Source organism: Gastrolobium bilobum, unplaced genomic scaffold, assembly GCF_033153095.1.
Source record: "Gastrolobium bilobum isolate Gb01-03AN ecotype WA unplaced genomic scaffold, APGP_CSIRO_Gbil_v1 utg5873, whole genome shotgun sequence".
NCBI classification, from domain to species: domain Eukaryota; kingdom Viridiplantae; phylum Streptophyta; class Magnoliopsida; order Fabales; family Fabaceae; genus Gastrolobium; species Gastrolobium bilobum.
Window position 1 is genome coordinate 82427 of NW_026898064.1, and position 17041 is coordinate 99467.

The window sequence follows — 17041 nt, forward strand, 5'->3', positions numbered from 1 at the left end:
AGTCAAAATCAATTTTTTAATCAATCAGAAAATATAAGAACCATACTTTATGGTAGGAATCAAAACCTAAAAGAGTCAAAATAAAAACCAATAATAGACGACAAACAGGGAGTCAAAAAACCTAAAAAAATACAGACAGCAAAAAATAATGAATCACATCGTTAATTATGAAAGAGGAATACAAAACCCTGATAAATACAGACGACAAACACTAGGGGTGTACAAAAAAATTGATTCACTTGCTATGCCCTTGATCTGACCTTGACCCTACCCATAAATACCCATATTTTTTGAACTGGTTTAAATACTGACCCACTTTTATTTGGGTCATTTTTAGACCTGACACGTTTTAATATTGACCCACTGACCCAAAACTACACCCATATCCATTATGTGAAAAAAAAATCACAATTATTTAAAAGAAAAGTTTTAACGTAAAACAATTACGTCAAAATTTTTTATGAAAAATATTTTAATAAAAATTTTCGCAAAAATTTTTGACAAAAAATATTTTCATCAAAATTTGTGACTAAAAACATATCAGTAAAAAAATTTGACGGAATATTTTTTTTGTCAAATTTTTTTACGGAATCTAAATTTCGTCAAAATATTTCACAAAAAAATATATTCATAAAAACTTTCGACGAAACACATTTTCATCGAAATTCTTTGACGGAAAAAAATTTCATCAAAATTCTTTACAGATTTCAAATTTCGGCGAAAGTTTTCGACGGAAACATTTTCATTAAACTTTTTGACAAAAAAAAATTTCGTCGAAATTTTTAGTGAAACACATTTCTAACAAAAATTTTCGACTAAAAATTTTCGTCAAGTTTTTTGATAAAGAATATATCCATCAAAATTTTCAACGGAACACATTTCTGTAAAAAAAATTCGTAAAAATTTTTGACAGAAATATTTCGATAAGAAATTTTGACAGAAAAAATATTTTGTCTAAATTCTTAATCTAAATTTCGTCGAAATTTTCAAATGAAACATTTTCCTCAAAACAATTTCCATTGAAAATTTCGACGAAACACATTTCCATCAAAAAAATTTGACGGAAAAAAATTTCATTAAAATTCTTTACAGATTTAAAATTTCGGCGAAAGTTTTCAACGGAAATATTTTCGTCATCAAAAAATTTTGACGGCAAAAAATTTCATAAAAATTCTTTACAAATTTCAAATTTTGGCGAAAGTTTTTGACGGAAACAGTTCGTCATCAAAAAATTTTGACGGCAAAAAATATCGACGGCAAAAGATTCATCAAAATTCTTTACAGATTTCAAATTTCGGCGAAAGTTTTCGACGGAAATATTTTCGTCATCAAAAAATTTTGACGGCAAAAAATTTCATCAAAATTCTTTATAGATTTCAAATTTTGGCGAAAGATTTCGACGGAAACATTTTTGTCATCAAAAAATTTTGACGGCAAAAAAATTCATCAAAATTCTTTACAGATTTCAAAATTCGGCGAAAATTTTCGTTAAATTTTTTGACAAAAAAAATTTTCGCCGAAATTTTTAGCGAAACACATTTCCATCAAAATTTTCTTCTAAATATTTTCGTCAAGTTTTTTGATAAAATATTTCCATCAAAATTTTCAACGAAACACATTTCTATAAAAAAATTCCGTAAATTTTTTTGACAAAAAAGATATTCTGTCAAAATTCTTTAGAGAATCTAAATTTCGTCGAAAGTTTCAAATGAAACATTTCCCTCGAAATAATTTCTGTCAAAATTTTCGGTAGAACACATTCTCATCGAAATTTTTAACGAAAAACATTCCGTCAAATTATTTGACAAAATTTTTTTTCGTTTAAAACATTTGATGGAAGAAATCATTTTCGTCAAAACTATTGACGGAAACTAAATTTCAATAGAAATTTTTTTTTTTTTAAAATTTCGACGAAATATAATTTTGTGACGAAATTTTCGTCTTTTGCAACGTAAAAATTTCTACAAAATTTTGAGAAAACCAAGTCAAAAACGGGTCAGGTCAGATTTGACCCAGTTCAGAAACCAAGTCAGACCCACTTCTGAAACCAAGTCAGGTCAGATCCAAACTGGTTCTGAACTAGTTCAACAAAATCCAATACAAGTGAGACCTGACTTGGATCAAATTAAAGCGGGTCGGGTCAAAATACCTGACATATAAAAACTAAGTTGGGTCGAGTCGGACAAAAACCTGACCCGACCTGACCCATGCACAACCCTAACAAACACAATCATTAAGCAGGAAGGAGGAATAAACTTGAAAAAATATGAGAGAAAAAGAACATACCTTGGTTTTGAGAAAAAAAGGCTATAGTAGATTGTGAAATGCTATTGAGAGGAATCTCAAGAAATCCTAGAGGTTAGGGTGAGATTGTAAGAGAAGCATCCTATTTATATTTTTCACTAAAAAGTCTCACGAAATCCACACCAATAGAAAATCCATTAAAATCATCGGATTTTTGAATACCACGAGATTGTGATTCCATCGTTTGAAATCCTGATTGAATACCAACGGATTTGGACGGATTCTAAAATAATCCTTTAAAATCCTAATCGAATACTAACAGATTTTTTTATTTTTTTTTGGAGTTACCCAACCCTAATTATCTCTTTGAGACGAGTTGGCTCCCTCCGGTATCCCCACGAGCTTCGACTCTTTGAGCCGGCTATAGGACTAATCCGGAGTGCGGGGGAACAGTGATGGCTAAAGGTTCAGCCCCCTCCCCAAAAATACATTCAGCGGGAATCGAACACATATCCAACCCCACTAACTCAGCGTCAAGTTACCAACTGAGCTGCACCCATTGGGTAATACCAACGGATTTTTTTGTCCAAAAACAATCCATTAAAATCCTTTGAAATCCCAATCCAATATCATTAACACATTCTTTTTAATTAATAATAGAAAGAGTAATATAAAATCCACTCTTATATATTAAGTTCAAATGTATTCTCTTAAATTAAGAATAGTTAAATTATGTTAATATATCTTTCTTAAAAAAGACGAGTTGTTTTTGTTTTTATTTTAAAAATTTTATATGTAAATTATTTTAAATTAAGCATACATATCTTTTTGATAATTTTAAATATTTTGGTAATACTTACTCTTTAAAATTTTACTCAAATTAAACATGTACATTTTTATAATTTAAATATTTCTCTCAATTTATATTTTTATATTTTACCTAAATTTAGAAATACTCATATACAGTATATGAATAAGTACTAGTTTGCATTTATTCCATAATGCTAAACAAATGAATTTGGGATTCATATTATAAAGAATTTGATATTATAAAAAGTATATATTTGATATTGGCAAATTAGCAATAACAATATTAATTAATTTTTAAAAATTAATACAATTATTTGACAGTCTTAAATGCGTTGCTTTTCTTATATTTGTATTATATTTTTTTTTAAATTTATTTTGCTCTAGGTCCTTAATAATCAAATTACATCCAATTATATTCTTTTACTGAACTTTTATTTAATTTCTTCTATGTTAAATTTTTTCTATCCAATACTATTGTAGCAACAATTACTCAAAACCACGAGTTGAGTTTTAATTTTTTGCCAATAGTACTACACCGAATTTTATTTTATTTTATGACTCACCTTCGGATGAATATATCTAGTTAAAATCTAATGGGATAAAAATACAGCGAAGAAAGAAAAAAAACAGAGTAAAATATTCTCAAAGGACTTACTTCACCCCATATCTCAAGGAACATATTTTCGGTACTCAAACAATAAGTACTTTCTTTTCTGAAATGAAAGAAAATAATTATAAAAATAAAAAATAATATAAATATATTATTTTTTTCTATATTTAATAAAATATATATTGAAAGTGAGGATTGATATTCACAGGTCAATAAATAGCAACAATGGGTGGCGCAGGGTCAACCCCGAAGATTTGATATTCACAAGTCAGAAAAAAAGGTAGGTGAATGAAAAGGACAAAATGGATCAAATCAGAGGACTGAATTTGGGGTGTGAAATATCTTAAGTTATGAAATTTGGATTTGTAAAAAAGTAATTATGTGATTAAATTATTTGATCATAATCACTCATTTAAAAATTATATATTTTTGTCTCTCTTATCTCATCATTATTCATGAGTAATTGTGATTGTGATCAAATAATATAATTATATAATTATTTTTTCATGTAGAGAATCAAATCTTAAATTAAGTGTGTGCATTGGGGAATGAAAAGAAAAGTACATTTCATTGTGGTTGTGTGGATAAGACTTTTGAGAGTGAAAGAGGAGGAGAGATGGGATCAAGTACTTACCAACAACAAGAAGGAAACAGAGACACACACAGCCAATAAGAATGAGTCTTTATTTTAGTAATAAGCATCAATTCCAACAACAACATCAACAACACCGACGCATCTTTAACACTGCGACTGCTACCTATGTACGACACACAATATCCAAACACCTGATCTTCTCTCTCTCTCTTTGTCGACCCACCCAACTTTTTCATATAAACTCTTTTAAATATTTTTATTATTTAAACCCCAAGAATTAAATGAAACAATATATTACACATAATTTTCTTGAGTTTACATTTTTTTAATGAATTCTCTTTATTTTTTTACCAGTTATTTACTTCAAATTTTAGAAATTATTATTATTTTTTATTTTGCGTAGACGTGTGTATTATTGTTTACCAGCACATAAAGTGTATTATAGTTATAAAGAATGTTGGACAAATTTATGTAGGATAATATTTGTTTATATTACATAAGAAAAATATCATCTCCTACAAAAACAATAAATAGGAGAGGAAAAAAAATTAAAAGTGAGAAAACAAATTCTTTTAAATTTTATTTGAAAAAAATTGAATGTAGGAGATGATAGTTTTCTTATATAATATAAGAAAAATATTATTAATTTATGTAATAGTTGTAGTACATGAAAATGATTAACTTTTTTTTCTTATTATTAAATATATAGACACACACATACGTGCCATAGTTGTGATGCATGTAAATGATATACAAATTAATTTATTATTTATATTGTATGACTACTTTTTGTACTTTTAGATTGATACTATGTTTGAAAATAAAATTGCCCATTTCTCGGTGAATTTGATCATAAACACACTTAATGGAAGGGACTGACCTAAACACTTAGGATCATGTGGCAACATAGTCTAAAATAAAATATTATTAGTACCTACATTTCTGTATCTTTTTCTCTTAGCACTTTTTTGTTTAAAAAAGTGGGGGAAGGAGAGCAATTCACCCCCTTACTTTTTCCTCTCTCTTTTTTTCCTTTATCTATAAAGAAAAAAGTGGAAAAAGAAAAAAAAAATGTGATGTATAATAGCCTGGTTGTATTTAAAAAAAAAAAAAATGCCGTAAATGTCCTAATTACCCTTCTCAATTCACTTTCATCGAAGGAAATCATTTTTCTTTTGATCAAATACCGTTTGCAAGCCGTGCAGAATGTCACAAACTTTCAATTTCAAATGCAAAAATTTCATTTCTCTCCTAAATCTAATAATTCAGTGATGCCTTTCTTCATCTTGGAGCACCACTTCGCCAGAACTTCCATTAAAAAAATTATTTTTACTTGATATAGGACTTATGTATCTAGGACTCAATCTAAAATCATTAATTAAGTTAGAACAATTCACTTAACTAAATAATCTACATGCTTGGTGGTATTATATTTGGTTTATTGATTACGCATATTAATGTACAAATAGAATTAAATAACATAAGTTGCACAATTGTTACACTAATAATTGTATTAGACATAGAATGTTGCTATTCTTATGTTTTTAATTCTCATATTTCATAAGTCACGAAGTAAAATTGAAAATACAGATTGCTCACACCCAAATAATCATTTATCCATAAAATTACAAGTTTATAAAGATAACAGAAAAAAAAAAGTTCAAAGAAATTCAATATAAAAAATTAAATGGAACTGCTCACAATAAATTATTTGTATAATGGAGTAATATTTCTAATAAATAACAATATTATCCTATATATCAATTAGCCTTTAGATGCTTTGTACATATATGTAATCTCTTATTGTCAAAAAATCTCTTTCTCTAGGGGAAGAACAATTTAATTTACTACGGATTGGTTTGATGGGTGTTTGACTATAATACATTAGTTTGATGGAAGAATAGCCTAAGGATGGTTCCACTACCATTTAGTAGTTTACTAAACAAGTTAAGATTCTTAAGCTAAAGCAACTTATTTATTAGTAAAAGTTTATTCTCTCTTCCATACAGATAGCATTTTTTTGGCTAAGCTTTTAGTATTTTAGTACTTTTTCAACAATCAGCGTTCAACAAAGTGAACAAACTACTCAGGTATCACACTACAGGGAGCAATTTTTTGAATTTTTTTTTTCAGACTGACACATGGAGAGGTATCACCCTTCAAGCATTTGTGATAGTGTAAGATTCCACTGATGAAAGACAAGTTTGATTTCTCCCTACAGTTAGCAACGACTAGCTCCAAAAGACCATAAAAAGAAAAGAGAAAATCTTAGGTGTTAGGGTGTTCGCGGTCTGGATTGGATCGGTTTTGAAAGCAAAAATCATATGATCAAATTCCTTCGGTTTGGACTTTTTTTCTAATCCGATCCGATCCAATCCAATTTTTTTCGGTTTGAATTGGATTGGTTTTCGGTTTTTTGAAAATCCTAAAATTTGTTTCTTGATTATTGCACAAATAACATCTTTTGTATATATTAGCTTTGTAATTTTATTTTTTTTACATACAAAAGTATCAATAAACGATAATATAGATTTTTTTTTTGGACAATAAGATATGAAGCTCTACATATATGAAATTTTGTTGATTAGATGTGACTAGATTTTTTCTTGAGTTTAGTTGATGGATTAATGGGTTTAGAAATTTTTGGACTATGATGGGAGAAAGACCCAAGTAGATAGAGGAAAATTAATATTTGGATCGATTTGGATTGAATCGGTTTTCATCTACCAATCCGAAAACCGATCCAATCCAATTAAAATTTACAGTTTTTTTTCGGTTTTTGATTTTTCGGTTTTCGGTTTATTCGGTTTTTGATTTTTCGGTTCGGTTACTGCGGTTTGGATCGGTTGATGAACACCCCTATTAGGTGTGCTGTTCCTTTTTTTTTTTGAAGGGTTGGGAAAAAGCCCACTAGAATAGAAGGGATTGCAATATAACGGATAAAAATTTAATATATATATTTAACATCCTGTTAAGCCTTGATCATTACAAAACAGATCCTAGAAAATCTTTAATCACACTACAGAATGAGCTATGATTGAGGACAAAAGTATCACCATAGGCATCCATAACAAATGATCAAATCTAATACCTAGGTAGCGTTCAGTAGATGTGTTAAAACGAGACGTAACATAATATATGAATTCTATTTTATGTTTGATGGTAAGCTACCTATGTCACAGGCTAATTAAAGTCCTATTAGAAGGAGAGCCAACTCAAACTCATGCGGTATGCACCATAGAACTGAGTGTAACCAGAAACTCATTAGTAAAAATCCCAAAAAGTGAGAGAGCATTAATTGAAAGGAACACTTGTATATATCTCAATAGTTCTATAAAGAGATAATCAGAAGAAATCATGCAACATTATTTAAGAATAATATAAGTTGGTATCACATCAAGCATATACCCAAATTCGGGTTTTGAAGCAATTTACAAGAGAAATCCCCATGCCTGAGAACATCAAGCGTCCCATGCATATGGAACTGACCAAGCTTCGCTCTATAAATTCTCATCTAAAAATCTTAAGCCTCTTATGGCGATTAGGTTAATGGGATCAATGTAGGATTACCTGCAGGGAACCTTTGTCTACGGGGCCTTCTGGTTGTCTTACCCCAACCTGTTAGGCTTCTATCCTCCAATGCCACTTCAATGTTATTAAGCTGCTGGATCAGAGGGGTGCAAGTTTCATTGGTTGACACTGGTGGCGTGGGAGAGGGGATAACCTGTGCCCGGCGCCTCCCCCGACCACAGCCATTCCTAGAAGAGCTTCTCCTTGTTGATCCTGAATGCCATGAATGACCTGTTGCTCTCATAAGCCCTCCAAATGTCTGAAGATCTTCTGTCACTTCATGTCTTGATAAAGAAGAAAGGCCAGGAAGGATGTCCCTTTGGAAGTCCCTCCGCTGCCTTCCTCTCCTTGCTGGCCCCTTTCGCGTCCGTGTAGCCAACGAAGTTGTTGTTTCTTCCACGTTGAAGTTTTCTGGAACAAGAGGCTTTGGCATGTAGTCTTCTTCCTTGGTCTCTGTCAGTTTCAATGTCATGGACTCAAAGTAATCCATTCCTTCAGAGGAAAACTCCTTATTATCCTCACCATCTTTTTCCCTTGAAATACCACACTTGCCCTCGAGATTATCTTTACATGAGGAGACTATATCCACAAACCAGCTTAGCGGGTCCACCATTATTGGACTTTTGGATGGACTACTGATCACACCATCCACTTGATCATAGGAAAGGGATGACAGGACAACAATTGCCTCTGCTGCATTTCTCATAAGTTCATCCTGTGGCTGTTCAACTGTGCCTTGTGGGCCTTGTGGTGATGCTAGAGAAGTTTCAAGCTGCGTTTCTTCAGGAATGGCAACATCCTCCTGTGTCTCGGGAACAGCAGGGGCTTCTAGATCTATTTCTGATTTCATTATTACATTTGCACTTGGAATAGTTGTGAAAGATGCTTCATCCTCACTCATACTCAAGTTCAGATCAATTTGATTTCTAGAATCTGCTTCTGTTGTAGGAGATCTTATCTTATCAACAACAGTTTCAGTGACGGGTTCTTTGTCCAACTCAAGAACAGCAGGATCACAAGGCAAGTTAATATCTAGTATCTGGTTTTTCTGATTATTTTCCACTGCTTCTACGTTAGATGGATTAGGAATTGACATGGAGGGAGAAGTAATTGAAGACAAGTCCATCTTGGGAGAAATATGCGGCATATCAAATATGGGAACACCAAGAATTTTCCTATTACTAGAGCTTTCACTTACCTCTGTCCTCCTTGGCTCCATATTATTAGAACACAAAACTGAAGTTACATTATGCATAAATTTTCCGCTAGGCCCCTTTCCAGTTTCATCTTTGTTGGACAATGAAGCAACATGGAAATTTTTTGACTGTACTGCAGTAATGCCTCTATCAGTATTTTGTACTTCATTCTTACAAGCTGTCTTACTTCTAAGCCAAGGCAACACTGCGAGATGCTCCTCATGCTTCTGTTCTCCATCCATTATCCCAACACCTGACTCGGAAACTAAGTTGTTGGATGAACCATTTGAAAGCAGCACATTCAAGTCAATATCTTTTCCAGACTTCATGTTATTGCAATTTGAATTTGAACCCTTATAGTATTTTGATGAACCATTGTTGACCAAATGTTCAGGAATTATCTTACAATCATTATTATGATTCAGATAGTCATTGCTAATTGAAGAGATGTTCATTGATGGTTCCTTGAGCCCAGATGAAGACCCAGGGTAAAATCCATTTTGTATAGCTACATCACAACGAAAACCTGGGTTAGGCTTGGAATTGATATTTAAAGGCCAGCTATCTTGATACATCCCCTTAATTTGATGTGACTGGGAACTCCTACTCAAGGCACCTGAGGCATTAAGACACGGAGGTGTCTGAACTAACATCAACTTCTGGCTTTGGCTGCTACTCGCCATTTCCCAAGAAGAAGCAGAATGAGACCAGGACTTGGATAAATCAAATGAAGGAGCAATTGCAAAAAGACCAGGTCTATGTACAGGAACCACAGACTCAGTATGCTTATTAATGGAGTTTTCATGACTTATTTCTCCAATATGAAAATCACTAACTGTCTTTTCCCTCCACGTATCAGCCTTGCTTCGACCAGTTAGATAATCGAATGCAGGTTCATGAGCTTTGCTAAGTGCATCTTGCACTGTTTGGGAAGACAAAAGCGATTTCTCTAGTCTGAGGACTTGAGGAACGGGTTGTAGGTTCCTTTTTTCTTGCCCTGCCAACATTAGAAACATAATTGTCATGGCACAATTTTAATCACGTGAATATCAATACTTTTTTTTTTTTGGTACATCGTGAATATCAATACTTGATTTTTGCCAGATTAGTGTACTCAAATAAAATAAGGGAAAAGATACACAAAGAAAATGGCTTGGTTAAATTCTAGTAGGAGCAAAAAGATCCAATTTTACGAATAATACAAAATCTTTTATTAATTTGAAACAAGGAGAAAGGCAAGGACTATAGTAACCCACCAGCTCTAAAAGTTCTATAGTTTTTTCCTGTCTCTTTCATCTTATTATAATAAAATCACAATAAGACATACTGAATTCATTATCAGCTTTTTCATAAACACTAATTTTGCTACCATTTCTCTTAGAAACATATTTCATAGTCAATTGCAAAATTCAAGATTGAGGATTTGCGGAAAAAAAATGACGAAATGAAGCAACTCTATAAGAAGTCTAACCTGCCTCAGCCCACCCTTTTCCACTCCCATTCTTCTCCAAATATCCATTATTTTGAGCCCAACTGTCAGTTCCATGAAGTGAGTTGAGTAAATGTTCCCTGGATAAACCAAAAAATTGTGACTGGTGTTTGACAGTGACAGAGAGATCCGAGCATTCGGTTGCCCCTTGACCAGGATTATGGCTCAGAATATGTGTATATGGAGAGTCACTTGTTTCTTCTACTTGAACAGGTTCATTTAAGTCAGCCAAACCATTTCTTCTCCTTAATGATTGCTCAGATCTTGAAGTGTCCTCCTGGGTACCAATCTTCCCACCATTGCAGCAAAAATGTTTTACATCACCATCCTTTCCATTTTTACAATTTTTATCAGGAAGAAATAATGTTGGATTGCTTATCTTTTCATCGCTAAGCTTTTCACTTTCCTCGGTATCAATGTACTCATCAGCAGGGAGCTGAAGGTCAAACATTTTTCTCCTCACCTTTGAGGGTCTGGACTCAAGCACCTCAACATCTTTTGAACTACACCCATTTGGGGATGAAATTGGACCAGCTTGTTTGCTGATTCCATTAATAGAACCCAAAGGAGAATGAATGCCCTCAGCACCTGAAACAGATGTTTTAGCACAAGTAGAATTTCCTACAGGAAAGCCAGAAATATGCCATTTTTGGCCATCTTCAGTCATTATTAGGGATGTCAAGGGAGCTGTGGAAAATGATGCCTCAACAGGTATCTGATTTCGGTGTAATTCTTTCCTTTTAAATTCATTCATCTTATCCCTTTGTATTCTATATAAACGGTGGAGTTCATAGACCTGCTTGACAATACATAGTTTAAATATATCAATAGGTTCACAAATAATGAAGTACAAAAAGATATCAAGCTTAACAAGATCATCACTTGAACCATTTTAAGAGAAAACTGTATATCTCAAAATCAGGAAACTTAATCTTGCAACAAATAGTGATGATTAAGTTACGAAGTACTTGGCTGTTGCTGCAGCAACTGAAAAAAGCCGCATTTTAAAACAAGGAGCTCTAAAGAAGCGCGAATAAACACAAAATTCAAGACACAAGCACAAAAAAAAAGATATATATATATATATCAAAAAAATTTAAATATACAAATAAGTTTCAATCCTAAAACACCCCACCCACACGATACATACTATTCCTGCCACACAACAAGGGATAAAAAGAAATTTAGAAACTGGCACCTTCATACCTGATTCTTAAATACGGCCTCATGCTCAAGCATCATCTGCTTCACAACATCCTTATTATACACTGAACATGCATCTGCGGTAGCACTTGGCAGATAATTATTATAATATTTTCCATTTGTCAATGTTTTATCCCCATAAAATAGAGGCCAGCCACAACTGCTGGAGTCCTCATTAAGATCTCTCATTGAGTAATATCCTGGCAGATTCTGGACTTTGGTTCCCATTCCTGATAATTGATCACAGTGATATGCAAATAAGTATTCTAGCACAAATTAACAATTACTAATGTTGCACTGCATCAAATAACACAAACAAAATCTACAAAGAGCAGCCAAATAACTGGATAACACAAATTCACACTTAATGACATGACATATGGCATGCTAGTACAGAATCACAGATCGTTGCATAACCAGAAATTTTCAGCTTTTTCTTTTTCTTCACTAAATTACTTGAATTGTTGAGGAAACTTCTCAATACACAAAGATGAACATAGTATGGATTGATTAGATTTTCTGCACTTTGTGGTGTCCCCTTAAAAATGAGGGTGAAAAAATCATGAATGAACTTTATATGAAAATTTGTATGACAAACCCATCACCTTAGTTTTAAGGGGATAACAAACTGACTTGAAATGATAAATCCCCCCCACCAAACCCACCTTCACTCCCAACCTACCTTGCGCTTGTTCCCAATGCTCCTCATATATGCACATGTACTAGTCACAGTTATGACCTTTTTATTTTTATTTTAAGCAATGTACAGTCAAATTCATTTGACCATACCAAGTGTCATTATACACAATTTATGTAATAAGATACCAATTAACTGATGCCAAAAGCCTCTAAGTGCATGATGATAAATACCCCACTTGCACCAAGTTATCTGGAATACAACATGAATCAAGGACAACTACTTTCAGCTCTGTACATCAACTTTTATCTTAAAAGCAAGTGTGTGTGTACTTAAAGCAAAATAGGAAAGGAATGACATGCATTGAAGAAAGGATTTAATTAGAAACAAGAATTCCTTGTTATCTTTCTAAACAAGGATTTAACACCAAGCACTTGAGAAACTATACTCCTCATGGCATGTAAACAACATCTCTTGCTGCATAAAAAATTTAAGTGTGAGGAGAAACAATAAATCCATACAATTATCATATATTTTAACTAAAAAAAACACGACGACATTAACTACCAATGAATATTCACAACTTCCATATTCAGAAGTATCAGAAAACTAATACATAACATAACATATATGTGCCAAATTCTAATTGTAGTAGGATATAACAATTACAACTTCAGACTACCACAACAAGTAGAGAAGTCAAGAAATTACCAAAACTTTGGGGTTGGGGAGGATATAAAATACAAGAAACATCCTTAAAGATAGGATTTTACGTCACTGAATGCATAAATTCATTGCTGTTACACTACACATGCTTAAACCGGCATGTTGAAGGACTGCAAGAATAGGGATCGTTGTAATTGCTATGACAAATTGACAACCATATTCCGTCTGATATTGCTGGTTGAGGGCCAATATATCCCTAGTAAACCCCATCCTCCAACAACCAGCTAAAGATGCAATAATAACCCTTAAGCCTATACTAATGCACCAATCAGAACAAATAAAATGGCCTTACTTTATCCCAAATTGGAAATGCTTCATAACTTCAAGCATCAGGCAAATGCCGTTAGCATATTCCAATATTTTTGTCGTTGAGAACTTTGACCAAGAATACCAGTGGTCAACTCCGACACTTGAACACGCACATTTATATGCCAGTGTCTTACATTTGTGGCAGTAATAACCACAGGCGTTGAAAAACATTCAAAAGAATTACGGACAAAGTTTACAAATTCATTCATTACCCTACCAAAGCAAACAACAGCTAAAAAATATTCATAAAAGCAGCACAACACAAGTGATTCTAATCAATCTACACAAAGTATATGACTTTCTATAATATAAATTTTATCTATGCTTTCAACTGCCCCGAACCATTCATACATCACCCCAATTAATCTTGGGCATGAGGAATTTCAAAAATCTATGCAAAGAGTTCCTCCGTTTCAAAAGGACACAACATCATGGAAATGAGAAATATCTGGAGTAGTGGAGCAGTTACAAACCAAGAACAGCATAAATTCATCCACAATATGAGGGAACACAGTTTCTTCACTCCAATTCTGAGTCAAAGGGACTAAATAAAGGAACGAATGAATGACAAAATCTAATTAAACAGATCCAATACAACAATTATCTAAAAGAACACAACAGCGGATGCTTTCAACCAGAAGAAGCATTTGAAATACTAAAATTCAACATCAGAAAATTCCATCAACAAAATTCAAAGTAAAATAATTATAATAACAACTAAGAAAAAGAAAGAGTTATGTTAAGGAGTTCATTGGAATAATCCCCCAAAGAACAGGAACCAAAGAATTTCATCGTACTGAAAACAGAACCAGATATAAAATACTAAAAGTCTAAAACCAAAATTATCAAAATCATAAAGTAAAATATATACAAATTAAAATATTGAGAGAGAGAGAGAGAGAGAGAGAGGAGTATAAGTAAAATTACCTCACACCCACATCCTCTTAGCACCTCCGCTTAAGAACCCCACATGGATTCTACCATTCAAGGCACCAACAACTTCAGAGAAAATAAAAATTGAGAACCTTTAGGACTTGCACTATGTGAAGCCAAAAAAGGTAACTAGAACTAAAACCAATAATAATTATAGGACAAACAACAAAGTGGGTATCGTAGCAACACCATTGAAGGAGCTTAGATCGTCATCAGGATGAAGAAAAGGAGGAGATTTCGATCTGCTGGGCCAGCCCCTCCTCTCTCTCTCTCTCTCTCTCTCAAAAACACACACAAATAGAAGAAGAAAAATGAAGCATTTTTTTTAGAGAGAGAAAGATTTTTAAAGAGAGAGAGATCCCAGATAAGAAATCTTCACACAAACAAACGACCTTCTAAGAACAGTGACATGAAATTTGTCAACATCCGGTCTCTTTTTATTCTCTGCTTTTTCTTCACTTCTCTCTCTCTCTCTCTCATCTTTTCTTTTCCATTTATATGAATATCTCAATATTTATTTATTTCTGTCTTTTTGAGGATATCAAAACAAATGCCTATTTCTAGATTCTCTCCACCTTCCTTGCTTTTTGGTACGCATCAAATCAAATATTATTAACTGTAACAGAAAATACCTTTTATTACTTACACCACTTTTAATTTAATAATTAATACAATTGATTTACTTAATTTTGTTATTATAACATATAATTACATCAGCTGTTATGAGAAAATTGTACCAAGATTGGGTAAAATGTAAATATGATAAATTTTGTCAGCATGTGAGTATGACTCCAACAAGAACCGGCGTAACAAACTTGACAAAATATGCAACATTTTCTAACCTAGTTGTTAAGACTGTTAAAACTAATTTAATTAGAGCAACATTATTATATTTGAGAAGATTGCCATTAAAAGTAGTGTTCGTTTTTAGAGATTGATATTTCTTATACGGGGAAAATTATACTTACAACTTATTTTTTTTTTATAATCTCTTACAATCAATATCTTAACCGTTGATTTTCGTCAATCAACGGTTAAGATTTTTACAAATAAAATTTATTAAATAATTATTAATTCACAATAAATTTTAACCGTTGATTAACGGAAATCAACGGTTAATATATTGGTTGTAAAAGGATGTAAAGAAAAATAGCTTGTAAGTATAATCTCTCATTTCTTATATTATAGGAGATAGTTTTATTTCCTGCACACATAAAAAGTATGTGAAATTTATATTTTTTAATTCTGTATCTTCTCTTCACATAACTCCACATGAATCTGATATATTTTTATACGTTTATAGAAGATAAAATTATCTCATTTAACATGTAAAACATTAAACCCTTATATCCTTATTTTTAGAGTAAATATCATTTTCGGTCCTCAATGAATTTCACGATGCCCGCTTTAGTCCCTAACAAATAAAAAGTCTATTCATGGTCCCTAAGAAATTCAAAATGGACCAATTTTAGTCCTTTCGAGGGATTAATGAGAATCTTTTTTGAATTTGTGAGGAACCATAATTTCAATTAAATGGTTCCATTTTAAATTTTTTAGGAACCACGAATAGCATTTTTATTTGCTAGAGACTAAAGCGGGCATCGTGAAATTTGTTAGGACCAAAAAGGGTATTTACCATTATTTTTAAGGGTTTTATAAGAGTTATGATGTAGGAAAAGTGATTATGTAATATTATAGAAATTTATTTTGCGTGTCTTAAATTTTTTCTTTTTACTTTAAAAAGTATAAGCTCCACAAAATATTCTATATTTAAGAAACTTTTTGATGTCATGTTACAAAAGGAAAACTCTATTTTTAATTGGCTATTACAGCAGGCAGAGAAAACAAGTGGGACCCTGCAAACTGTGGGAAAGATTATGTGTTTTTATAGACGGTTAATGTAATGCTTTGCAAATGCCCTTCTGGGCACCAAATATTTACAAGAATTGGATTTCGGTGCTTCTATGTTCTGTTGTTTGCTAGGTTTTGTTTTCACTCTCAACCTTTCCTATTTTGATTGGTGGAACTGTGGAAGGATTCTCTGCCTCAGTCTTTTCTTTTTCTGGGAGTACTTATAGAAAGAAGGAAATAAAGATGAATCGTTTATTGTAATTATCCCAGACACGTGGCTGCTTTTATTGCTGAAACATCTCAATCATGCACAAAATTTCAACCATAATTACTATGTTTAATTGTAATCTACTACATCTTTGCAAAAACATGTCTATAATTATTTTTTGGGGATCAAATTTGAATCTCCTATTTAATGGAAAGAGGAAAGAGGATTGGAAAGGCATTTACATCCCAAACTCTTGCCAGAAAGACCGTTGTGTTGTCATGCACTGCTTTTGGATGGGATAACATCAAAATGTTGTTGTACGAACCAATTCTATTATGTTGAATTCATTTAATATCTACGAAAGATCAAATCCAATATTGTCATCCACCAAAAAGTGAAAAGTAGTTTGTGTTCATATTTTACATTGCGAATCACTAATTATCTCTAAATGCTAAAGTTCTTAGGTGGAATGTTATAAATTAACTGTTTTGATTTGTTTTGAAGCTTATTTATATCAAGATCCAATCAATATTACATCTTTGAATTAACTTTTGTTTAAATTAACTTTCAAATAATAACAAATTAAACTTTATGACCTTTCTTCAAATATCACTTATTCTTATTACACTATCACTTTTCATTGCAATGAAAAAGTTTTCA

General features: G+C 32.2%; 1 protein-coding gene across 2 annotated transcripts; it reads right to left on the minus strand.

The window, feature by feature from the left end:
• Nucleotides 1–7624: 7624 nt before the first annotated feature.
• Nucleotides 7625–14608, minus strand: LOC133312492 (uncharacterized). Of its 2 annotated transcripts, XM_061513696.1 has the most exons (5): nucleotides 14512–14600; nucleotides 14317–14388; nucleotides 11721–11947; nucleotides 10497–11310; nucleotides 7625–10022 (listed from the first exon to the last, which is right to left on the minus strand). In XM_061513696.1, exons 3-5 carry the CDS (start codon nucleotides 11943–11945, stop codon nucleotides 7801–7803), a joined length of 3261 nt encoding a protein of 1086 aa, XP_061369680.1. In that variant the 5' UTR covers nucleotides 11946–11947; nucleotides 14317–14388; nucleotides 14512–14600; the 3' UTR covers nucleotides 7625–7800. The 2 variants fall into 2 exon arrangements, with proteins under 2 accessions (XP_061369680.1, XP_061369679.1); XM_061513695.1 differs by having other exon boundaries at nucleotides 14317–14608.
• Between the last annotated feature and the right edge of the window lie 2433 nt (nucleotides 14609–17041).

Coding starts and splice junctions, on each gene's coding strand:
- LOC133312492 (XM_061513695.1), bottom strand. CDS start 11,945: ATGGGAACCAAAGTCCAGAATCTGCCAGGATATTACTCAATGAGAGAT. Junction 11,311..11,720: donor AGGCCGTATTTAAGAATCAG/GTATGAAGGTGC, acceptor ATTGTCAAGCAG/GTCTATGAACTCCACCGTTT. Junction 10,023..10,496: donor AAAAGGGTGGGCTGAGGCAG/GTTAGACTTCTT, acceptor TAATGTTGGCAG/GGCAAGAAAAAAGGAACCTA.